This window comes from Xenia sp. Carnegie-2017, unplaced genomic scaffold (genome assembly GCF_021976095.1).
Source record: "Xenia sp. Carnegie-2017 unplaced genomic scaffold, XeniaSp_v1 HiC_scaffold_1, whole genome shotgun sequence".
In the NCBI taxonomy this organism is placed as follows: Eukaryota; Metazoa; Cnidaria; class Anthozoa; order Malacalcyonacea; family Xeniidae; genus Xenia; species Xenia sp. Carnegie-2017.
Genome location: NW_025813402.1, coordinates 5220595 through 5247812, shown reverse-complemented (window position 1 = coordinate 5247812; position 27218 = coordinate 5220595). Strand labels below are relative to the sequence as shown.

The 27218-nt window shown below is 34.3% G+C and overlaps 2 protein-coding genes and 1 long non-coding RNA gene across 5 annotated transcripts; 2 read left to right on the top strand and 1 right to left on the bottom strand.

Annotated features, from left to right (window-relative positions):
* Nucleotides 1-1521: 1521 nt before the first annotated feature.
* On the top strand, nt 1522-16225 carry LOC124439703 (universal stress protein Slr1101-like). The gene is made up of 4 exons (XM_046989988.1): nt 1522-1602; nt 15006-15095; nt 15239-15345; nt 15715-16225. The coding sequence occupies exons 1-4, from the start codon at nt 1533-1535 to the stop codon at nt 15919-15921; spliced, it is 474 nt and encodes a 157-aa protein (XP_046845944.1). The 5' UTR covers nt 1522-1532; the 3' UTR covers nt 15922-16225.
* A 1919-nt stretch (nt 16226-18144) lies between these two features.
* LOC124439765 lies at nt 18145-19435 on the bottom strand. 2 transcript variants are annotated; one of them, XR_006946449.1, is made up of 3 exons: nt 18819-19435; nt 18447-18472; nt 18145-18240 (listed from the first exon to the last, which is right to left on the bottom strand). It is a non-coding gene; the product is annotated as an uncharacterized LOC124439765 (long non-coding RNA). The 2 variants fall into 2 exon arrangements; XR_006946450.1 differs by lacking the exon at nt 18145-18240 and having other exon boundaries at nt 18446-18472.
* Nucleotides 19436-22350: 2915 nt separating this feature from the next.
* On the top strand, nt 22351-24193 carry LOC124439683 (universal stress protein YxiE-like). 2 transcript variants are annotated; one of them, XM_046989976.1, is made up of 4 exons: nt 22354-22460; nt 22982-23071; nt 23215-23321; nt 23691-24193. In XM_046989976.1, exons 1-4 carry the CDS (start codon nt 22391-22393, stop codon nt 23895-23897), a joined length of 474 nt encoding a protein of 157 aa, XP_046845932.1. In that variant the 5' UTR covers nt 22354-22390; the 3' UTR covers nt 23898-24193. The 2 variants fall into 2 exon arrangements, with proteins under 2 accessions (XP_046845934.1, XP_046845932.1); XM_046989978.1 differs by lacking the exon at nt 22982-23071 and having other exon boundaries at nt 22351-22460.
* The last annotated feature ends 3025 nt before the right edge of the window (nt 24194-27218 follow it).

The window sequence follows — 27218 nt, the reverse complement described above, 5'->3', positions numbered from 1 at the left end:
CAGATCTCGAAAATATTCAAATAGAAATATTCAGATTAGGTTATCATTTTAGCGTCTACAGTAAAAACTCGTCATGACAAGAAAGATATTTTAATATTGGTTCTTTGTTTTATTGTCCAACTGACAATTACTTCCATGCGAAGTTCTACTTTGTAGCTAAATAGACGTTTTTATCGTGGCTCAGCCAGCAGATTATTCGTGGATTTTTTCTCTATTCATTTGTCTATAACCTTTAAAGCCATACAAAATATAAATAACAACGATTTCGCAGGCTTTCAAACTTCAAAATGTAAGATGGATATAGAAGCTGGTTAAATTTGCCAGAAATAATTAAATTTCAAAATTGAAAAGCATCGGGGCATCCCCGTGCAAAAATGCAAATTTCCTTCCTTGTTTCATCAAGAATTCATTCATCAAGATGCCAAACCACAACTAACACTCATTCTTGGAATAATTAGTATCTCATAGTTACTAATTATTCCAAGAATGGTTCTTACGTCAGATAACAAATAACAAATACGGCTAACCTGACGTTTACTCCTCATTTGACTCTAAAGATGACTACCGCTAAGGTTGTCGAAACGTCAGTCAACAACAACAAAAACAGTCCTTCTCAGGACTATACCAACCTGGACGATCTACATTTACAAACATGTAACGATACTCCCGGGTTCAAACATTTACTTTAATACACTTTGTATAACATATTTCATAGCATGGTTGGTTGTATGAAAACCTTACGTATTAACAATCTCCATATTTACAATACTAATCACTAATTTGATATATAATCTGCATATTTACATGCAAATATTTCTATGTTAATCATAGACTTTGAAAAGAAGTGAAAAAAAGTTGAAGATGAAAGCAACAGTTCCAAAGTCCAAAAACTGATTATATGCATGATAAAAAATTAAATCACATGTCTATAGGCAGCAAGTAAATATTTTGACATATAGTTTAAGTGCAATATGACTAAATAGAATTTAAATTTACTCTCATCACCAATTTTCTTAAGTTGAAGATAAATAGTTTGTTGACGAAAACGAACTCCTTTTCACACTCACATTTAAAGATTTTTAAAACAGAGACAAACTCTTATATTTTTATTGCTTCTGTTTTTAGGTATTTTGAAAAAATCGAACAGTGACGGATACATTAAGTATTTACGGTGATTGCTCGACAAAGAATTCTAACAAAACAAAACGAGACTATGCAGTAAACAATGTGAAAAAGCCTTCATCTTGGCAAGACTTAGTCAATGGCAGTTGAAATGAGCTTACAATGATATATATACCTATATACATCCTAACTTGTTCATTATCATATTTATTACTGTAATAACAAATGTATTGTAAAATTTGTGTCGTCTTTTGTTTTGGACTAATTACTCTTTTTTGCTTCATTTATAATTAGTCACATACAAGACTTGAAAAATAAAACCTTAATTATCTTGCAACTGTTTGTTGGCTTTGTTGTATTGTGCTGAGAACCTTAACTGGAGACGATGTATCTTTCAATAAATCCTAAATATGTCAACTTGTGGAAGAATCGTTATGATCCCAATTGAAAAAAGTAGCTATAGTAAACGAATTGTTGAATGTAAGTCTGATGGCAAACTACGTAGTCCTAAATTTGCTTTGTTTTGTATCTACACATTATACACATGAATCATATGATTGTATTAAGCTGATCGGTTATGTTATCCTAGATAACTTTATTTGCACATTTTGCCTCAAAGCCAGTCCAACTGTCCAAGACTTTCTTAAGTTTGTAACAGTCAGTTTGACACTAACATACTAACTTTACTTGCTAAATTAAATTACGAAAGACAGTTAAGAAAATAAAGTTCCATATTATGATCATCTGAATGAATGAAACAAAAGAATACTTTATAAAAAAATATTTGTAATTTATTCGATTCAATACCCCTAGGCCCCAGCAAACATTATTTTGGAGGTATGTGAAATCATTTGTCAATTCATTTATAATGATTTTACTCAAAGAATCAAAAAATATTTTCAACTTCAATGAGTCAAGTCAAAGTACATTAAATGTTCAAAGTACATCATGCTATGATGATCTAATTTAAGACTCTTATCTGCTCAAGGGTACTTTAACAAGCTGTGGAAATATGACAATCAAGTTATTTTTATTCATGTTTACAATATTCCTTTAATGTCAACTCCAACAGCGAGATGTAAGTATATTTTCAATCATTAATATTTTGTATGTATTTGCAACAATTCCAAAAATATCCATACTCAATATTTCTCAACCGAAATGGGCAAGTATTTACCATGAACCAAAAATCAAAAATTAGTCAAATTTATTGTATTTAGTTGGTTATTCAGTGGCCCTACCGGAGTGGGAGGGTGTTCATAAATCAGTGGATAAAGAAGTGCTCGAGAGGATCAGGGAATTCGATGAATTGTGCAGTTCTAAAAACGTAAGAAAAAACGAACGAACAGGCAGAATCTTGATAAAAAAATCGATCATAATACAAAAACCAAAATTTATATGACACGAATGAAGTTATGTTTGGCTAACGTTTGTTTCCTGAATAAGAATCAAGTATTTTTACTGCACGAAGGACATGGAAATAGCTTTGGCTTCCTTCATGTTTAAGCTTTATATTACCGAAATTTCTTTTTTAAAATGATGATATGGTAAAAAATTAATCAAAGCACAAATAAAAATTTTGTCTTATATCTATAGCTAAGGTATCTTAATGGCATACTGTACATTTATGTTATAATAGTAAACTTGTAAACTTCATTCATCTCAAAATTCAGCACATGCCATAGTTCCAACTACGTTTGCAAGTTTTGCCCAACGTTTATAACTTGTAGACTTCAGATCTTTTACACCAGTTGTTAAAATTTCTTTACATAAAGATGATATCTTCTGTGATGATTCTTTCCTAATAAATGAATCAAAACATAGCTCTAGCAATAGGAAAAATTTCATTATTTTATTCAATATTTCGAACTTCTAGATCTAGCAGTGGAAAATTTTATTTTTGTGTTCAATGTTGCGAGCTTCCGTTTGTATCTATACAATTTTCCCAGCTATTCGAAGAGGAAAAAAGAAATTGAAATAAGTTAAAATTAAAAGATGCATTGTTATGCAAACTATAGAAAAGTCTATTGGAAGGGAAACCCAGGGTAAAACCATGCGGGGTTTCACCAGTTGAATTGAAAGTTGTATGTCAAATGATCAACTTACATTTTCTTTTTTTGTCTTTTTGCCTTTTTCTGAAAATAGAAAATGTGTATATAATCGCCTGACTAATGAGATAATAATCGAAACTAATCTTTATGTAAATATTGTAGTTAATATACCTACACAAAGGGAAGGATAATTTCTTTGACTTTGAGCAAATCAGTACGCAGTTTGAAGCAATTATAATGTAAATCTTAGATGTAATGTGTTTTTCTCAACTTGCTCCAATAAAAAAAAATTATATTTAATTTATCAATTACACTGTTCCAATAAACCATATTTAATTTACCATCTAGAATGTTCCCATTCTAATTCGATAAAATGGGGATTTTATGATGGATTTATTTTATGCCGCAGGAAATTTGTTGACAACAGGGATGCCCCGATGTCTTTCAATTTTGAAATTTAATTATTTCTGGCAAATTTAACCAGCTTCTATATCCATCTTACATTTTGAAGTTTGAAAGCCTTCGACATCATTGTATTTTATATTTTGTATGGCTTTAATGGTTATAGACAAATGAAAAGTGAAAAAATCCATGAATAATTTGATGGCTGAGCCTCGATAAAAACGTTTATTTAGCTGCAAATCGTAGAGCTTACCACAGCGAAAGTAATTGTCAGCTCGTGGACAATAAAACAAAGAAAAACCAATATTAAAAATATCTTTCTTGTCATGACGAGTTTTTACTGTAGACGCTAAAATGATAACCTCCAATCTGAATACGTTCTATTTGAATTGCTGTAATTTACTCTTTCCCTGACATCTCTGGTAACGAAACGTAATGTAATGTGATTGGCTTAACTTAGTATAACGTGGATTGTTCCATGATGTCATTGAAACTTGCAGTGTTACAAAAGGATTTCCCCTCGAGATCTGGGAATTTTGTCTGCTTATGCCATAAATATTTTTTTAAGTTTTTATTTTACAATCTTCATCACAACCGGTACGAACTTAGAAAGAGGCGTTTTGGAGTAAATCTTTTGATACAGTCAAACTGTGATTCACCAGTTAATTGAAAAACTTTCAACAATTTGAAAATACCATAGCAATAATCTTGCTGGTTTAAAATTTCTAAAGAATATTTTGGAGCCAAATTTTACTGATATTTTACGAATATGATTGGCAGATGGTATATTTATATACAAATATGTGCAATATTAGAAGTTCACTCACATTTCTAAATCATGATCTTAACATCCATTAAAAAGTATCGCATAAAACGTCACCCAGTACGTCTCCAAGTTTTGCCCAGCTGTCATATCCGTACCAACGAAGTCCTTCCATGCCCAAGTCTTTGGCTTTCTTGCAAAATGCATTTTTATGATGAGCGTTCTTCCTAAACAGTTCACATCTTTATAAGTGACAAATACTTATACATTAGGTATCATGGGAAGGTCATTCGCTTGTACAAGGAGCAAAGAAAACAACTTGGTTTTGAAGAAATTAAATTTGATGGCTAAAATTTCAACGAAAGAAAGAAAACAATTGGGACATTTCTGATTTTCTTGGCAACAGTCTTATTAGACACTACTGTTGAATTATTCAGCTAAAACGATGTAAGTATTGGCTCATTGTTGAATATCAGTATACATCTCCTTTGAAGTTCACTTCCTTTCACCTCGCAGCATGAAATCAATAAACATTCACAAATCAACTTACTGATTTCCTTGTCCTTTAGACTTTTTCTATATAAAAAACGAGGATTATTTATGCTAACAATTAAAAATTGATTTTAATTTAAGACAGACAAATTTTGCAATGTGAATTCAATTGTGGACGCAATACATGGCTTGTCTGAGAGTAAAATGAAAATAACATAAATATATCGAGCCTCCACGCAAATCGATTATGGATTCATAAATGCAGATGAACAAAATAACTAAAATTTAAGTCATATAGAAACATTAGAACAGTGAACATGTCATAAAATTGACCATAATATGATGTAGCTATTCGAACAATCGAACACTCAATGTTGGAGAAACATTTTGCAAAACATGTGTATTGTATTTGTAAAATCATACGACTTACCGTCGAAACAACAGTTAGTTGATTAAAGATAAAAAAAAGAAAAATGAAGCTGAAAAATATTTTGCTTCTTGAATGCTTCATGTTGAGTTTGAAGAGTCAAAGCGCAGGAAGCTAGCCACTATTGAATTCTTGGTACTCTAAGGCAATTCTGTGAACCTTCTATTGTTAAACACAGCTTAGGCTGTTATGATTGGCTAAATGGACGTATTATAATTGCAATCTAAGCTAAATTTAAATTGACGACTAAGCAATATTATAAAATGCTGTTTCCATACAACGTATGTTAGTTTCCCAAGCAAAACAATTTTTATTTTCAATCTTGTTTGCAGCAGAAAGAACCACGCAAACGTCATGTCGGTATATTTTTAAAGTTTATCATAGATTTTAAAATATAGCTAACAAAATATAGGCATTGTAAATTAATGATTAACATGTTCTTGATTTTTCCTAATGACAACGTGATGTTTGAATGATTAGCATTTAGGAATGTGATTAACTCTCTTATTCTTCTTCGAATGCAATGTCACATAGTTTGCCACCAATTGGATCTAAAATTCCGTTCAACCAACCGAACCCTTTGGCACCGATGGATTGAAGTATGGCAACTAAACTATAAGCTGGAACTTCATCGCCGTAGGAAGTCCAAGACATTAATATCGCTGCAATCAACCCAGCAGCAATTCCACCGCGTATAAAACCCATCGTACTTACAAACACAGCACCAATTGCACCCCATTTAAAAACTATTTTACAAGCGCTATTGGCTGTTACCTATAAAAAGGGACTTCAACCATTAAAAAGCTAAATTTGGGAATATCTAAATGTGGATCAAACTAAACACTTACCGCTGCTGTTGCAGTTCTCAAAGTTGAAATGAGACTAAGGAACATGAACAGAATAACAATCTTAATTAAGTTAAAAATCATGCTTATCGCACAATGATGATGTCAAAGAAACTGTTAGACTATAAACATTATTCCTAGACTTGTATTGATCTCACAATAATATTTTTCTAAGAACAACAAAAGTTTATACACACCGGATGTATGTAAAATCCTTCGATTGTCACGTGTCCACTGATTTATATCTAATGAACTAAATTAACATTAACTTTAACAAATGAAATACTTCGTGTTATATTGTATCATGTTCACACCCACACTCAGACTGAGCTTGCTCATGATGAGTCTGCTATGTAGTTAACTAAATCCCTAAAAGTGTTGCTCGATGTCTTTCAACTTTAACTCTAGATAATGTCTTCGTAAGAATGTCTGCTGTCATTTCTTTGATTGGAACGTAACTGATCTTTATTTCCTTGCTTTGCACTCTTTCTCGAATGAAGTGTAGTTTCGTATCGATGTCCTTTGATCGTTTATGCATTAGGGATGATGACACATCTTTATACAAGATTGGTTATCTTCATCAATGTTGGTTGGTTTCTTCATTGGAGAACCTAAATCTTTCATTAGTGCTTGTAGGTATATTGCTTCTTGTACAGTTGCCGCCATAGCTTGGTATTCGGCTTCGTTTGACGAAAGTGTTACAGTTGCCTGTTTCTTCACTTCCCAGCTGAATGCACCTCCGTTTCCTTCAAATTTGAAGTATTTTCCTGTAGTTGATTTGCGATCATTGAGATCACCACTCCAATCTGCGTCTAAATCACCAACGATGTCGAGATTAATAGTAATGAACCAATAAATAGTAATGAACCAACTAAACTTCTGCCTAACCTTGCATCAACTAACTTCTGATCGTCGTTGCTTTTGATTAGCTTCAGACTTACTTCTCCAGGCGTTGCTGCTGCTTTACAATCACTCATATTGAATTGTTGAAGAAAAGATTCGATGTATTTCTTTTGGTCAACGGTAATCTTGTCATGAGGTCGTAGAATTCGCATTCCGAAGAACCAGTGTAATGTGCCACGGTCGTCCATCTTGAAATATTTGCTCAACATTGCTTTGATATGATTAACTGCGTTTTCACTAGTACTAGCCACTATAATATCGTCTACCCAAACTAATACGTATGCGGATGTTCCATCTTCTTCCTTTCTCACAAATAAACAATAATCGTTGCAGCTACGTTTGAATTTTTCTTTAATAAGTAGACTAGCCAGTGCTTCATACCAATTCTTTGCTGCCTGTTTTAATCCATAGATTGATTTGTTTAGCTTGCAAATTTGCTTTCGTCCTGATTTTGCTTTTTTGGTAAAACCTTCTGGTTGTTCTAGATAAATTTCTTCTTCTATGTTGGGGTATGCTGATTTAACATCAATCTGGCCAATATGTAGACCTTTTTGTGCTGTCATTGCGAGCAGGATTCCAAAAGTTTCGGGTTTACATGTTGGAGCGTAAGTATCGAAAAAGTCTAAGCCTTCGACTTGAGCATAATCCTTGGCTACATAACTTGCTTTATATTTGTCGATTTAGCCATCTGCTCCATACTTTACTTTATATATCCATTTTCCTGGTAAGACTTGCATATTCTCTGGTTCGTTCACTATTGTCCATGTGTTATTGTCCATTAGTGAATCATATTCTGCTTTCATCGCTATTCTCCAGTTTTCAGCGTGCGGTGTATTAATTGCTTTATGATAAGACTTGGGTTCTTGCACGCTTTCTTCATTAGTTGTGTTGAACGTATAGTGTAATCCATACCTTTCTGGTGGCCGCTGATTTCTGCTTTCTCTAGGAAGGGAGATTTCTTCCTCTGGATTTTCTTCATCTTCTTGCTGATGTTGAACAGCAGGTGTCGGTACATTATTTCTCCCCGCTTCATCTTGAATCGGTTGCTTTGTTTTCTCATCTTTCGAACAATCATCGTCGAAATCCATGTTGGGGCTCATAAGATTTGGTTATTCTGGATTTATCGTATCTTTTGCTGAAAAAGGTTGAATTTCACTTTCTTTGAAGACAACATTGCGTGCTTTGATGACTTTCATTAATTCGAATTCTTGCAGAATGTAAGCCGTGCTTTTGTCATCGTAACCAATAAATTTTGCTTTCACAGATCTTGAATCCAATTTCTTTAGGTTGATCTTCCTTTCTATGACGTATGCTGTGCAGCCAAAAGTGCGTAGATGATTTAATCTTGGCGTTTTTCCAGTGAATAGCTCAAATGGACTTTACCTTGTTCGCTTTTGGCAGTAACTGTGAGATTTCTGATATGAGACGCTGTGGATAAGGCTCTTACCCAATAACGTTTTGGTAACTGTGCTTGGATTAATAGACGTCGTCCCATTTCAACTATAGTTCGATTATAGCGTTCAGCAACTCCGTTTTGTTGCGGGGTTTCGGGTACTGTAAAGTCCTGGTTTATTTTTGATTCTATGCAGCAAGCTTTGAATTGCTTCGATGTATATTCTGCTCCATTATCGCTTCTCAGTTTTCAAGGTAATCCTGATTCTGCTACGTACTCTTCAAATTTTTCGAATGCTTGTGCTTTCTTGCTCATGAATTTAACGACTGCATACTTCGAGTATTCGTCTACAAAGGTAATTGTATATCTGCATCCACTGAGGCTAGGCACTTCAAATGGACCAAGAATATCTGTGTATACCAGTTCGCGTGGTTTCTGAGACTTATTGTGAGCTTCTTTAGGTACAGGTTTGCATGATTGCTTTCCAAGTGCGCATGTTTCACACACTTTCTTTAATTTGTCTTCGCAGTTAACAGTGCGTTTGACATCATCTTTGTTCAAATGTCCGAGACCTTGATGCCACAGTTGAAAATCTCCTTTGATTTCTCTTTTATTCTGGTTGCTTGTAATGGAATTACAGGAACTGGATCTTTGGAATATGATCTCCTAGATAAAATAAACCTGCATTTTTGTTAAGAGCAACTTCTGGACCATGATTTAACATCAATTTTGCTTCACTCTCTTTGAATATGAACTTATGTCCAAATTTGACAGCTCGGTTGATGGAGAGTATGTTTACTTCATAATTTGGCACATAAAAGACACTTCGCAGTACCATCTCTACTTCTTCTCCATTTTTCAATAAAAGCTTTACTGGTACGTCACCAGTACCTTCGATAGGTGTTAATTTTCCCTTTGGATTCTTAACATTTTTGGTATTGCATAGTTTTAAGTTGTCCAATAGTTCCTTTTCAATATTAATATATGTGCAACCAGTACAGGGGTTGTCAATAATTGATTGCAATTAAATTGGTCTGCCCAATCAATTAATTTTAATTGGAGGTGCGCCCAATCAATTAATTTTAATTGATGCTTTGTCCAATCAATTAATTGGTTACAAATAATTGCAATTAATTGAAACTCAATTAATTTTTGACAACCCTTGAACCAGTAACAATGATGATATAATTCAATCTTCTACTGTTACTATTTATTCTTGTGATCGTGTAAAGTATTCGGATAACTTTTCACTTTCGCCTAATTGTAATCGAGATATTTGTCGAACTAGACTTACTACAGTTGTTTTTCTACGTTAGAAAATCTTTGTTGCAGTAGAAGCCACGCTTTTGCTCCGTCTCGGACACCATCTGGCCCCACAAGCAGTCATGTCGTATGTATAAAAGACTATAGTTGTCAAGAGCTAATGCAATATGACACCATACCGTGTTGTTTCTTTCTTTAATTTCATTCATTTGTTGATTTCTCTCTCGTACTTTTGTTTCTCATTCGGCCCTTTGCTGACTTGTAACGTCGACTGTTAATGGTGTTACTTCTTGGGGTATGATTTATCTCCCAATGAGTGCTTTATACAAACCTTTCGTTTGCATATATGCAGTAAACTTTGATCCATGCCGGGTAGTTCTCGGCTGTGCCATCGAAAACTAACCACTTTATTGTTTGACTGTCCATAATTACGGTCTTGGACTATTTCTGTACTATTACTGAGCTATTCCTGGCCCATAACCAGTTAGATTACGAACTTTATTCTTAGATTAGTATTGATTTCACAATAATATTTTTCTTCTAAGAACAACAAAATGTATACACACCAACAAACAACAAACAAACAAACAACATTTGTATACCGGCCAGTATTAATCCCCGCCAGGGGGGTTGACCGGTCCATGAACTTTTCTACGCCAAACGTCTCTATCTTTCGCCATATCTCTCGTTATACCCATCGCCTTCATATCACTGTTCACAGCATCCATCCATCTCTTTCTCGGTCTACCTCGTTTGCAGACTCCACCAACATTCATATGCAACGTTCTACGAATTTCAGCACTTTCTTCCTTCCTTTCCACATGCCCAAACCACCTCAAACGCTGGCGCCTTACCCAATTCTCGATACACTCAACACCAACTCTTTCTCTAATCTCTTCACTTCGAATCCTATCCATCAACGTTACACCACACATCATCCTAAGCATTCTCCTTTCCGTCGACGCCAATCTTCTCAGGTTCTCTGCTTTCGGCGCCCAACACTCTGCTCCATATCCCAAAACACTTCTAACACATGCCTTGTACAATTCTCCCTTCTGCTTCAACGAAGTCGACTTTCCACACAACATTCCCGACAACTCTCTAAAACTCCACCACGCTGCTTGAACTCTGTTCCTCACCGCTTGCTCGCACCCTCCACCATCATTTAACACATCACCCAGATATTTAAACTCCGATACACCTTCCAAACTCACGTCACCCAGTTCAAACCGTTCAATCGCGACTCGCCCACCACTTCGACACGTCCCGCACTCAAAATCAGTTACTCTTGTCAATGCACCACGGACACCTGAACATCTTCCATGAACCCACTTACTGCATTTCCCACACATTATCGAATTCACTCCAACTCTTTTCCCACACACACCACATGGCCATTTATCACTGTCCTTCACCTCCACCTGCCTCGAGCATCTCATGCCCTTCGTCTTTGCCTCATTCACTTTCAGTCCCGTGACTTCTATTGCCGTTTTCCATTCTCGGTACCATTCCATGACTTTCTGCTTCGACTCCGCCACCAAGACAATGTCATCTGCATACAACAAACACCAGCATCCTTCTTTTCTTCTCACTTCCTCTGTCAGTACATCCATCACACAAGCAAACAGTAACGGCGACAAGACTGAACCTTGATGAACACCAACTTTTACCTCAAAAACACCAGATCTAACACCTTCCTCCGTAACCACCGCCTCTACACCTTCATAAGTCTCCATAACTGCCCGAACCATATTCTCTGTCACACCTTTCTTAGGCAGCGCGTACTCGATCACCTTTCTCGGAACTCTATCAAACGCCTTCTCCAAATCTACAAACACCATATACAATTCTCTGTCCTTCTCCAAAAATTTCTCCTGCAGCTGCCTCAACACAAAACACGCATCCGTCTTTCCTCTCCCCGGTATGAATCCATACTGCTCTTCCCCATCCGAACAACTTCCTCAACCTTCTTTCAAACACTCTCTACTATCTTCAACGCATGCTCCATCAGCTTAATAGTCCTGTAATTCCCACATACCGTCGCTGCTCCTTTTCCTTTGTACAGCGGGACCACTAGACTCTTTCTCCATGTACTCGGCATCTTTGAGCCCCTCAAAACCTCGTTCGCTACATTACACAACTCTCTCACGCATAGTTCATTGTCCAACATTTCGCTACCCACTTCACTCGGTCCCGTCGCCTTTCCTTTCTTCATCTTGCGCAGAGCCGCCGCCACCTCATCAACAGTCACTGTTTCCCACGGCCCCAAAACTTCATCTGCTTCAACTTCTCCATTCCACTCATTCTCTACATTCATCAAACGGTCACAGTACGCCCTCCACACTTCTAACCTGTCTTCCAATAACACCTTCAACTCCCCATCGTGGTTCTGCACGCCGGGAGCACCCAAAATATCGTTCCTCTCCTTCTTGCTCCTTCTAGCCGTTCTAAACAACGCTTTTCGTCCATTCTCCTGCATTTTTACGAGAAGCTCTTTCTGATGCCTTTCTATCGCTTTAGCCACCTCCTTTCGCGCCTTTCTCTTGAACCGGATGTAATCGATCCTATCTGCTTCAGTCCGCGACTTTCTCCACCTTTTAAATGCCAACTTCTTCGCGCCAATCACTTCGCTGAATCGTTGATCCCACCACCATGCCTGTTCTTATACTACTCCGCCTTTACTTCTACAACATACCTTCTCCGCTGCCGTTAAAACACCCTTCTCCAAGCACGTCCATCGCTCCTCCACCGTCTCACCCTCAACATTCAATGTCGCAATTTCGTCACGGAAACACTGCTTCCCTTCATTCGATCGTAACTTCCATAGCTTAAGCCTGCCTTTACCCTCAACCTTTCTCCTCTTCACCTTCCTGATTCTCCAGTCCATGACCAGCAGCTTGCTGGTCACACATTCTTCTCCTGCAATCACTTTGCATCCTTCACGTTTTCCTCTCTTCATTCACCAGTATATAATCCACCACCGTCCTACTGTCACCAGATTCATACGTCACAAGCTTGCTTTCCTTTATAAACCACGTATTCACTACCACCATCCCACAACTCGCTGCTAACTCCAATATCACCTCGCCTTCAGCATTCATATCACCAACTCCAAAACCTCCATGCGCACAGTATCCTTTTCTTACGCTTCCCACATGACCGTTCCAATCACCAAGCATCACACATCGCCCTCTAATAACTTTTCCTTCTCCTCCGCACTTCGTCCAACCTGCGGAGCATACACCACAACGAAACTCACAACTTCGGCCTCAATAAGTACATCAACTCTCAGGACTCTGTCCGAAACTCTCTTCACTGCTACAACCGACTTCGCCCAATCCTCTCTTATCGCAAAGCCAACACCATTCGTGCCACTTCCGTTTCCCTTCCAAAACCACTTAAATCTCGCTCCATTATCTTCACCCTTTATGACTCTCGTACCTTCATCTTTAAACCTTACCTCCTGAAACCCACACACATCAACTATCCTTCTCTTCAACATGTCCGCCACTTCTGCCCTCCTTCCCTTCATTGTCCCAACGTTCACTGTGCCTACCCGAAGGGTGACACTTCCACCAACATTCGATCCGGAGATTCTTCGCACCCCCTGCCCACTGAAGGGCTGCCGGGAACTGGGGGCCATGTCTTCTTTTCCAAAGTTCATGAATTTTGTTGGAGCAAAAGTTTTACGGTAGGATGCCCTTCCTTACACCAACCCCTATTAGTCGTCTTTTACGACACGCAGAGGATACGTTGGCGCAATTCTAAGCCGGCAACCACACGGCCCGAAAAAAAAAATGTATACACACCAGATGTATGTAAAATCATTCGACTGTCACGTGTCCACTGATCAATATCTAATGAACTAAATTAATATTAACTTTAACAAATGAAATACTTTATGTTATAGTGTATCATGTAACAGAACAATAGAACTTGTCCTCGGTGATGAAAGGCCGATTTAAAATTTGCGGTAAAAATTTTCTCCTATGCCTATAAAGTAGAGGCATAATGTACATGAAAATGCAAGCAACAAGCAATCGCTAAATTTTGTTAATTTTTAATGATGATTGAAGGAGAAAATTTGGGGCATTCCTTAATTATCTAATTTGGAGTGTGTTCCCTATATAATCACACACTTCGAATGCGTGAAAAGAATAGATCCACTGATACATTATAGATCCATTTGATACATTACAGATCCATTAGATACAATATAGATCCATTAGATACATTCTCTCGCATTTCCATTCTTTCCATTGCTATCATTAAGACTGTGGTCTGTAGACAACAGGTAATTTAAGTGTTACATCCAGTGTTTGTATCACGGCCGTAATGTCAGTTGAATTTAGCAGATTTTACTTCTTTATAATTCATATCTCAACCAATATGGCAAATACCTTTTTGTCCTTTGACTCACATTGGAATGCTGGCAATCCACCTACAGGGCATATCAAAAAATGCTTGTCTTTGAAATCAGTTGACCTTTAGAATTTGCAACATCTAGCAGTAATTGATCCCAAAGACTTGTAAAAGCAACTAAAAACAGTAAGACATACGCGAAATGTGGTTGATGCACATTAGGGATGAATAAGCTGATTTCAAAGATGAGCAGTTTTTGATACAATCGGTATTGTTGCTTTCGTCTGCTCACCTGTTTCTCACGCGCTCAGAATAAGTGAAAAACAGCAAAATAAGCAAACGTCAATGAAAAGACTGCTAAATGACTAACAATACACACTCTTCGCTGATTTGTTTAGAGTTTGAAAGCATCGTACATGAGAACAATAAAGTGTTATTTAACTTTTTGTTTCCACTCAGCCATTGGCAAATAAAGAATTTCAACAAAAATGTTATCTTAGAATCCTAAACAAGACTATGGTATAATCATAAAGGCTTTTATAGAAATAGCATGACTTCATAAGACATCTCTAGAGTTGCTATATTTGCTCATTCCTCTCGTCATGACCTTGTAAAAACTGTACGTATTATCTAAAAATGAATTTAGTTTTCTTGTTAAAATATTATCTTCTTATTCACTTACATTCATTCTTGGAATAATTAGTATCTCATACTTACTAATTATTCCAAGAATGGTTCTTACGTCAGATAACAAATAACAAATACGGCTAACCTGACGTTTACTCCTCATTTGACTCTGAAGATGACTACCGCTAAGGTTGTCTAAACGTCAGTCAACAACAACAAAAACAGTCCTTCTCAGGACTATACCAACCTGGACGATCTACATTTACAAACATTTAATGAGTCAAGTCAAAGTACATTAAATGTTTAAAGTACATCATGCTATGATGATCTAATTTAAGACTCTTATCTGCTCAAGGGTACTTTAAGAAACTGTGGAAATATGACGATCAAGTTATTTTTATACATGTTTACAATATTCCTTTAATGTCAACTCCAACAGCGAGATGTAAGTTTGTTTTTCAATCATTAATATTTGTATGTATTTGCAACCATTCCAAGAAATTTCCATACTCAATATTTCTCGACCGAAATGAGCAAGTATTTACTATGAACCAAAAATCAAAAATTAGTCAAATTTATTGTACTTAGTTGGTTATTCAGTGGCCCTACCGGAGTGGGAGGGTGTTCATAAATCAGTGGATAAAGAAGTGCTCGAGAGAATCAGTGAATTCGAGGAATTGTGCAGTTCTAAAAACGTAAGGAAAAACGAACGAACAGGCAGAATCTTGATAAAAAAATCGATCATTATACAAAAACCAAAATTTATATGACACGAATGAAGTTATGTTTGGCTAACGTTTGTTTCCTGAATAAGAATCAAGTACTTTTACTGCACAAATGACATGGGAATAGCTTTGGCTTTATTCATGTTTAAACTTTATATTACCGAAATTTCTTTTTTAAAATGATGATATGGTAAAAATTTAATCAAAGCACAAATAAAAATTTTGTCTTATATCTATAGCTAAGTTATCTTAATGGCATACTGTAGATTTATGTTACAATAGTAAGCTTGTTTAACTCTTGCTACCTTTGTATTATTGTTTTAATTCCTTGATGTATAGCTGAGATTCAAGACAATCTACAAAACGGGAGAAGCCGGCGTTGTGATATGTGAACAAGCTAATAAAGAAAATGTAAATTTCATTATCATGGGCTCACGTGGTTTGGGAAAGATTGCACGTGTACTTATTGGAAGTGTAAGCAGACACGTCATCCTACACAGCGGTCTTCCAGTGTTGGTCATACCACCGAGAACAGAGGAAAACTAATCACGAGCTTTTATGATATAAGTATAGTGTTTTGGTAATAGTGACACTTACATAAAGTATCAATTAATGATTTATGAAAGAAGAAATTATTAACTGATTAATCAACTAATTGGTGATTCTTCATGTTACCAATTAATATATATTTAATATGGCGGAAGGTGAAGAGATATTATAAGCTTACAATATGCATTTCATGATCAATAACATATCTATAACTATAAGTAGTTAAAGCTACAAAGATTGTTAGACAGAGATTGTTGTAGAAAGATATTGAAAAAGTGTAAATTACGTCTTGCTTTATGTATACAGTTTATTTATCATTTTTATCAAGTTATCCATCTTTTTGTGTTAACCATTTAAGATTGAAAATACTACATGCAAACGACTATCTATAAAAAATGAAAACGATTATCATTTTAATCAAACTAGAATCTATATGGTTTTTCTCTGTTATATTACGTCATAAGATGATTTATTCAAGTGACATGATTTATCTACAACGAAAATCTCAAAATTCAGCACATGCCATAGTTCCAACTACGTTTGCAAGTTTTGCCCAACGTTTATAACTTCTAGACTTCAGACCTTTTACACCAGTGGTTAAAATTTCTTTACATAAAGATGATATTTTTGGTGATGATTCTTTCCTAATAAATGAATCAAAACATAGCTCTAGCTCTAATTTTTGTGTTCAATGTTGCGAACTGCAAGAGGAAAAAATGAATTGAAATAAGTTAAAAATAAAAGTTGCATTGTTATGCAAACTATAGAAAAGTCTGTTGGAAAGCAAAACCCAGGGTAAAACCATGCAGCGTTTGAACAGTTGAATTGAAAGTTGAATGTGAAATGATCAACTTACATTTTCTTTTTTTGTCTTTTTTCCTTTTTCTGAAAATAGAAAATGTGTATATAATCGCCGGACTAATAAGATAATAATCGAAATTAATCTTTATGTAAATATTGTAGTTAATATACCTACACAAAGGGAAGGATAACTTCTTTGACTTTGAGCAAATGAGTAGGCAGTTTTATTTGCAGTAATTATAATGTAAATCTTAGATGTAATGAGTTTTTCTCAATTTGCTCCAATAAAAAAAATTTATTTAATTTATCGACTAGAATGTTCCAATAAACCATATTTAATTTATCAACTAGAATGTTCCAATTCTAATTCGATAAACGGGGATTTTATGATGGATTAATTTTATGCCGCAGGAAATTTTTTGACAACGGGGATGCCCCGATGCCTTTCAATTTTGAAATTTAATTATTTCTGGCAAATTTAACCAGCTTGTATATCTATTTTACATTTTGAAGATTGAAAGCCTTCGACATCATTGTATTTTATATTTTGTATGGCTTTAATGGTTATGGACAAATGAAAAGAGAAAAAATCCACGAATAATCTGCTGGCTGAGCCTCGATAAAAACGTCTATTTAGCTACAAATCGTAGAACTTACCGCAGCAGAAGTAATTGTCAGCTCGTGGACAATAAAACAAAGAAAAACCAATATTAAAAATATCTTTCTTGTCATGATGAATTTTTACTGTAGACGCTAAAATGATAACCTCCAATCTGAATACGTTCTATTTGAATTGCTGTAATTTACTCTTTCCCTTGACATCTCTGGTAACGAAACGTAATGTAATGTGATTGGCTTAACTTAGTATAACGTGGATTGTTCCATGACGTCATTGAAACTTGCAGTGTTACAAAAGGATTTCCCCTCGAGATCTGGGAATTTTGTCTGCTTATGCCATAAATGTTTTTTTAAGTTTCTATTTTACAATCTTGATCACACACGGTACGAGCTTAGAAAGAGGCGATTTGGAGTAAATCTTTTGATACAGTCAAACTGTGATTTACCAGTTAATTAAACAACTTTCAAAAGTTTGAAAATACCATAGCAATAATCTTGCTGGTTTAAAATTTCTAAAGAATATTTTGGAGCCAAATTTTACTGATATTTTACGAATATGATTCGCAGATGGTATATTTATATACAAACATGTGCAATATTAGAAGTTCACTCACATTTCTAAATCATGATCTTAACATCCATTAAAAAGTATCGCATAAAAAGTCACCCAGTACGTCTCCAAATTTTGCCCAGCTGTCATATCCGTACCAACGAAGTCCTTCCATGCCCAAGTCTTTGCCTTTCTTGCAGAATGTATTTTTATGATGAGCGTTCTTCCTAAACAGTTCACATCTTTATAAGTGACAAATACTTATACATTAGGTATGATGGGAAGGTCATTCGCTTGTACAAGGAGCAAGGAAAACAATTTGGTTTTGAGGAAATTAAATTTGATGGCTAAAAATTCAACAAAAGAAAAAAAACAATTGGGACATTTCTGATTTTCTTGGTAATAGTCTTTAATCAGACACTACTGTTGAATTATTCAGCTAAAACGATGTAAGTATTAGCTCATTTTTGCATATCAGTATACATCTCTCTTGAAGTTCACTTCCTTTAATCTTGACAGCATGAAATCAATAAACATTCACAAATCAACTTACTGATTTCTTTGTCCTTTAGACTTTTTCTATATAAAAAACGAGGATTATTTATGCTAACAATTAAAAATTGATTTTAATTTAAGACAGACAAATTTTGCAATGTGAATTCAATTGTGGACGCAATACATGGCTTGTCTGAAAGTAAAATGAAAATAACATTAATATATCGAGCATCCACGCAAATTGATTATGGATGCATGAATGCAGATTCACAAAATAACTAAAATTTAAGTCACATAGAAACATTAGAACTGTGAACATGTCATAAAATTGACCATAATATGATGTAGCTATTCGAACAATCGAACACTCAATGTTGGAGAAACATTTTGCAAAACATGTGTATTGTATTTGTAAAATCATACGACTTACCGTCGAAACAACAGTTAGTTGATTAAAGATAAAAAAAAGAAAAATGAAGCTGAAAAATATTTTGCTTCTTGAATGCTTCATGTTGAGCTTGAAAAGTCAAAGCGCAGGAATTCCAGCTAGCCACTATTGAATTCTTGGTACTCTAAGGCAATTCTGTGAACCTTCTATTGTTAAAGACAGCTTAGGCTGTTATGATTGGCTAAATGACGTATTATAATTGTAATCTAAGGCCCGTTTCAAACGGCGTGTATTTCATGTGCCGAACCTAATTTAGAGTATTTTGCACATGAGAAGCACGTCGTTTGAAACGGGCCTAAGCTATATTTAAATCGACGACTAAGCAATATCATAAAATGCTGTTTCCATACAACGTATGTTAGTTTCCCAAGCAAAACAATTTTTATTTTCAATCTTGTTTGCAGTAAAAAGAACCACGCAAACGTCATGTCGGTAATTTTTAAAGTTTATCATAGATTTTAAAATAAAGCTAACAAAATATAGGCATTGTAAATTAATGATTAACATGTTTTTAATCTTTCTAATGACAACGTGATGTTTGAATGATTAGCAATGTGATTAACTCTCTTATTCTTCTTCGAATGCAATGTCATATTATGGGTTACCAAACCACCAACCTAACCCTTTTGCACCGATGGATTGAAGTATGGCAACTAAACTAATAGCTGGAACTCCACCGCCGTAGTAAGTGGCCGTACAAGATTTTAATTTTGCTGCAAGCGACAAAGCATCATTTCCACTGCTTGTAAAACCCATCTTATTTACAAACACAGCACCATTTGGACAGACTATAAAATCTATTTTACGACCGCTGTTGTCTGTTGCCTATAAAAAGGGACTTCAACCATTAAAAAGCTAAATTTAGGAATATGTAAATGTGGATAGCACTAAACACTTACCGCTGTTGAAGTTCTCAAAGTTGAAATGAGACCAAGGTACATGAACAGAATAGCAATTTTCTTATTTGACTTAAAATTCATCCTTATCACACAATGATGATGTCCAAGAAACAATAAAACTTGTCCTCGTGATGAAAGGCCGATTTTAAATTTGCGCTAAAAAATTTTGTCCTATGTTTATGACGTTTAGGCACAATGTACATGGAAATGCAAGCAACAAGCAATGGCTAAATTTTGTTAATTTTTAATGATGATTAAAAGAGAAGATTGGGGGCATTCCCTAATTATCTAATTTGGAATGTGTGATTATATCCATATATAATCACACACTCTCGAATGTGTGAAAGGAATAGATCCACTAATACATTATAGATCCATTAGATACATTCTCTCGTATTTCCATTCTTTCCAGTGGAATCCTGCTATCATTAAGACTGTGATCTGTGGACAACAGGTAATTTAAATGTTACATCAAGTGTTTACATCACGGCCGTAATGTTGGCTAAATTTAGCAGAAGATTTTACTTGTTTACAATTCATATGTCAACCAATATGGCAAATATATTTTTGTCCATTGACTCACATTGGAATGCTTGCATTCACCTACAGGGCATATCAAAAAATGCTTGTCTTTGAAATCAGTTGACGTTTAGAATTTGCAAGATCTAGCAGTAATTGATCCCAAAGACTTGTAAAAGCAATTAAAAGCAGTAAGACATACGCGAAATGCGGCTGATGCACATAAGGGATCCAATAAGCTGATTTCAAAGATGAGCAGTCTTTTGATGCAATCGGTACTGTTGCTTTCGTCCGCTCACCTGTTTCTCACGCGCTCAGAATAAGTGAAAAACAGCAAAAATAAGCAAACGTCAATGAAAAGACTGCTAAATGACTAACAATACACACTCTTTGCTGATTTGTTTAGAGTTTGAAAGTACTGTACATGAGAACAATAAAGTGTAATTTAACTTTTTGTTTCCAATCAACAATGGGCAAATAAAGAATTTCAACAAAAATGTTATCCTATAATCCTAAACAAGACTATGGTATAATCATAAAGGTTTTTATAGAAATAGCATGACTTCATAAGACATCTCTAGAGTTGCTATATTGGCTCATTCCTCTTGTCATGACCTTGTAAAAACTGTACATATTATCTAAAAATTAATTTAGTTTTCTTGATAAAATATTATCTTCTATATCATTTACAATTCTTAAAAACAGTAATCTAAATGTACATCTGCATCTTTGTGTCAATATATGGTTTTTCTTAACACCAGTCATTGACGAAAGGCCACATGAACCTTTTCACTTTTCCTTCCACATGAATCCAAGTGAAGAGATGAAAGTTTCTTGAAATACGCTTTTAACAATTTGCTTCTTATTCTGTAAAATCATTTGATAATGCTTTCATCATTCGATCAACGACCAGAAACGTTTCCTCATTCAACTGGACAATACATGAATTTTCTTGGCCCTTCATGTGCAAATTGCAAATTTCCTTCCTTATTTCATCAAGAATTCATTCATCAAGATGCCAAACCACAAATAACACTCATTCTTTGAATAATTAGTATCTCATAGTTACTAATTATTCCAAGAATGGTTCTTACGTCAGAATCAGATAACAAATAACAAATACGGCTAACCTTACGTTTACTCCTCATTTGACTCTGAAGATGACTACCGCTAAGGTTGTCTAAACGTCAGTCAACAACAACAAAAACAGTCCTTCTCAGGACTATACCAACCTGGACGATCTACATTTACAAACACGTAAGGATACTCCCGGGTTCAAACCATTTACTTTAATACACTTTGTATAACATATTTCATAGCATGGTTGGTTGTATGAAAAGCTTACGTATTAACAATCTCCATATTTACAATACTAATCACTAATTTGATATATTATCTGCATATTTACATGCAAATATTTCTACGATAATCATAGACTTTGAAAAGCAGTGAAAAAAAGTTGAAAGATGAGAGCAACAGTTCCAAAGTCCAAAAACTGATTATATGCGCATGATAAAAAATTAAATCACATGTCTATAGGCAGCAAGTGAATTTTATGACATATAGTTTAAGTGCAATATGACTAAATAGAATTTAAATTTACTCTCATCACCAATTTTCTTAAGTTGAAGATAAATAGTTTGTTGACGAAAACGAACTCCTTTTCACACACACATTTAAAGTTTTTTAAAACAGTGACAAACTCTTATCTTTTTATTGCTGCTCTTTCTAGGTATTTTGAAAAAATCGAAGAGAAACGGATACATTAAGTATTTACGGTGATTGCTCGACAAAGAATTCTAACAAAACAAAACAAGACTATGCAGTAAACAATGTGAAAAAGCCTTCATCTTGGCAAGACTTAGTCAATGGCAGTTGAAATGAACTTACAATGATATATATACCTATTTACATCCTAACTTGTTCATTATCATATTTATTACTGTAATAACAAATGTATTATAAAATTTGTGTCGTATTTTGTTTCGGACTAATTACTCTTTTGCTTCATTTATAATTAATTACATACAAGATTTGAAAAATAAAACCTTAATTATCTTGCAACTGCTTGTTGGCTTTGTTGTTTGTGCTGAGAACCTTAACTGAAGACGATATATAGTTCAATAAATCCTAAATATGTCAACTTGTGGAAGAATCGTTATGATCCCAATTGAAAAAAGTAGCTATAGTAAACGAATTGTTGAATGTAAGTCAGATGGCAAACTACGTAGTCCTAAATTCGCTTTGTTTCGTATGTTCACATTATACACATGGATCACATGATTGTATTAAGCTGATCGTTTCATGATTATCTAGTTAATGTTATTCTAGATAATTTATATGGACATTTTGCCTCAAAGCCAGTCCAACTGTCCAAGACTTTCTAAAATTTGTAACAGTCAATTTGACACTAACAGACTAACTTTACTTGCTAAATTAAATTACGAAAGACAGTTAAGAAAATAAAGTTCCATATTATGATCATCTGAATGAATGAAACAAAAGAATACTTTATAAAAAAATATTTGTAATTTATTCGATGCAATACCCCCAGGCTCCAGCAAACATTATATAGGAGTATGTGAAACATTTGTCAATTCATTTATAATGATTTTACTCAAAGAATGAAAAAATATTTTCAACTTTAATGAGTCAAGTCAAAGTACATTAAATGTTTAAAGTACATCATGCTATGATGATCTAATTTAAGACTCTTATCTGCTGAAGGGTACTTTAACAAACTGTGGAAATATGTCGATCAAGTTATTTTTATACATGTTTACAATATTCCTTTAATGTCAACTCCAACAGCGAGATGTAAGTATGTTTTTCAATCATTAATATTTGTATGTATTTGCAACAATTCCAAGAAATTTCCATACTCAATATTTCTCGACCGAAATGAGTAAGTTTTTACCATGAACCAAAAATCAAAAATTAGTCAAATTTATTGTATTTAGTTGGTTATTCAGTGGCCCTACCGGAGTGGGAGGGTGTTCATAAATCAGTGGATAAAGAAGTGCTCGAGAGGATCAGTGAATTCGAGGAATTGCGCAGTTCTAAAAACGTAAGAAAAAACGAACGAACAGGCAGAATCTTGATAAAAAAATCAATCATAATACAAAAACCAAAATTTATATCACACGAATGAAGTTATGTTTAGCTAACGTTTGTTTCCTGAATAAGAATCAAGTATTTTTACTGCACGAATGACATGGGAATAGCTTTGGCTTTATTCATGTTTAAACTTTATATTACCGAAATTTCTTTTTTAAAATGATGATATGGTAAAAATTTAATCAAAGCACAAATAAAAATTTTGTCTTATATCTATAGTTAAGCTACCTTAATGGCATACTGTAGATTTATGTTATAATAGTAAACTTGTTTAACTCTTGCTACCTTTGTATTATTATTTTAATTCTTTGATGTATAGCTGAGATTCAAGACAATCTACAAAACGGGAGAAGCCGGCGTTGTGATATGTGAACAAGCTAATAAAGAAAATGTAAATTTCATTATCATGGGCTCACGTGGTTTAGGAAAGATTGCACGTGTACTTATTGGAAAAGTAAGCAGACACGTCATCCTACACAGCGGTCTCCCAGTCTTGGTCATACCACCGAGAACAGAGGAAAACTAATCACGAGCTTTTATGATATAAGTATAGTGTTTTGGTAATGGTGACACTTACATAAAGTATTAATAATTTCTTCTTTCACAAATCGTTAACTGATTAATTAATTGGTGATTCTTCACGTTACCAATTAATATATATTCAATATGGCGGAAGGTGAAGAGGTATTATAAGCTTGCAATATGCATTTTATGATCAATAACATATCTATAACTATAAGTAGTTAAAGCTACAAAGATTGTTAGACAGAGATTGTTGTAGAAAGATATTGAAAAAGTGTAAATTACGTCTTGCTTTATGTATACAGTTTATTTATCATTTTTATCAAGTTATCCATCTTTTTGTGTTAACCATTTAGGATTGAAAATACGACATGAAAACGACTATCTATAAAAAAGGAAAACGATTATCATTTTAATCAAACTACAATCTATATGGTTTTTCGCTGTTATATTACGTCATAAGATGATTTATTCCATTGACATGATTTATCTACCATGAAAATCTCAAAATTCAACACATGCTATAGTTCCAACTACGTTTGCAAGTTTTGCCCAACGTTTATAACTTGTAGACTTCAGACCTTTTACACCAGTGGTTAAAATTTCTTTACATAAAGATGATATTTTTGGTGACGATTCTCTCCTAATAAATGAACCAAAACATTCCTCTAGCAATGGAAAAAATTTCATTGTTGTATTCAATGTTTCGAACTTCTAGATCTTGCAGTGGAAAATTTTATTTTTGTGTTCAATGTTGCGAACTTGCATTTGTATCTATACTATTTTCCCAGCTATTTGCAAGAGGAAAAAAGGAATTGAAATAAGTTAAAATTAAAAGTTGCATTGTTATGCAAACTATAGAAAAGTCTATTGGAAAGCAAAACCCAGGGTAAAACCATGCAGGGTTTCACCAGTTGAATTGAAAGTTGAATGTCAAATGATCAACTTACATTTTCTTTTTTTGTCTTTTTTCCTTTTTCTGAAAATAGAAAATGTGTATATAATCGCCTGAGTAATGAGATAATAATCGAAACTAATCTTTATGTAAATATCTTAGTTAATATACCTACACAAAGGGAAGGATAATTTCTTTGACTTTGAGCAAATCAGTAGGCAGTTTGAAGCAATTATATTGTAAATCTTAGATGTAATGAGTTTTCTCAATTTGCTCCAATAAAAAAACAATTATTTCATTTATCAATTACACTGTTCCAATAAACCATATTTAATTTATCAACTAGAATGTTCCAATTCTAATTCGATAAAACGGGGATCTTATGATGGATTTATTTTATGCCGCAGGAAATTATTTGACAACGGGGATGCCTCGATGCCTTTAAATTTTGAAATTTAATTATTTCTCGCAGTTTTAACCAGCTTTTATATCCATCTTACATTTTGAAGTTTGAAAGCCTGCGAAATCGTTGTTATTTATATTTTGTATGGCTTTAATGGTTATGCACAAATGAAAAGAGAAAAAATGCACGAATAATCAGCTGGCTGAGCCACGATAAAAACGTCTATTTAGCTACAAATCGTAGAACTTACCGCAGCGGAAGTAATTGTCAGCTCGTGGACAATAAAACAAAGAAAAACCAATATTAAAAATATCTTTCTTGTCATGACGAGTTTTTACTGTGTAGACGCTAAAATGATAACCTCCAATCTGAACACGTTCTATTTGAATTGCTGTAATTTACTCTTTCCCCTGACATCTCTGGTAACGAAACGTAATGTAATGTGATTGGCTTAACTTAGTATAACGTGGATTGTTCCATGACGTCATTGAAACTTGCAGTGTTACAAAAGGATTTCCCCTCGAGATCTGGGGATTTTGTATGCTTATGCCATAAATGTTTTTTTAAGTTTCTATTTTACAATCTTGATCACACCCGGTACGAACTTAGAAAGAGGCGATTTGGAGTAAATCTTTGATACAGTCAAACTGTGATTCACCAGTTAATTGAACAACTTTCAAAAGTTTGAAAATACCATAGCAATAGTCTTGCAGGTTAAAAATTTCTAAAGAATATTTTGGAGCCAAATTTTACTGATATTTTACGAATATGATTCGCAGATGGTATATTTATATACAAACATGTGCAATATTAGAAGTTCACTCACATTTCTAAATCATGATCTTAACATCCATTAAAAAGTATCGCATAAAAAGTCACCCAGTACGTCTCCATATTTTGCCCATCTGTCATATCCGTACCAACGAAGTCCTTCCATGCCCAAGTCTTTGGCTTTCTTGCAAAATGCATTTTTATGATGAGCGTTCTTCCTAAACAGTTCACATCTTTATAAGTGACAAATACTTATACATTAGGTATGATGGGAAGGTCATTCGCTTGTACAAGGAGCAAAGAAAACAATTTGGTTTTGAGAAAATTAAATTTGATGGCTAAAAATTCAACGTAAAAAAGAAAACAATTGGGACATTTCTGATTTTCTTCGCAACAGTCTTTTATCAGACACTACTGCTGAATTATTTAGTAACCATTTTGACATGCAGCTAAAACGATGTAAGTATTAGCTCATTGTTGAATATCAGTATACATCTCCTTTGAAGTTCACTTCCTTTCATCTCGCAGCATGAAATCAATAAACATTCACAAATCAACTTACTGATTTCCTTGTCCTTTAGACTTTTTCTATATAAAAAACGAGGATTATTTATGCTAACAATTAAAAACTGATTTTAATTTAAGACAGACAAATTTTGCAATGTGAATTCAATTGTGGACTCAATACATGGCTTGTCTGAGAGTAAAATGAAAATAACATAAATATATCGAGCCTCCACGCAAATCGATTATGGATTCATAAATGCAGATGCACAAAATAACTAAAATTTAAGTCATATAGAAACATTAGAACTGTGAACATGTCATAAAATTGACCATAATATGATGTAGCTATTCGAACAATCGAACAATGGAATGTTGGAGAAACATTTTGCAAAACATGTGCGTTGTATTTGTAAAATCATACGACTTACCGTCGAAACAACAGTTAGTTGATTAAAGAGAAAAAAAAGAAAAATGAAGCTGAAAAATATTTTGCTTCTTGAATGCTTCATGTTCAGCTTGAAGAGTCAAAGCGCAGGAATTCCAGCTGGCCACTATTGAATTCTTGGTAATCCAAAGCACTTCTGAGAACCTTCTATTGTTAAACACAGTTTAGGCTGTTATGATTGGCTAAATGGACGTATTATAATTGCAATCTAAGGCCCATTTCAAACGGCGTGTATTTCATGTGCCGAACCTAATTTAGAGTATTTTGCACATGAGAAGCACGTCGTTTGAAACGGGCCTAAGCT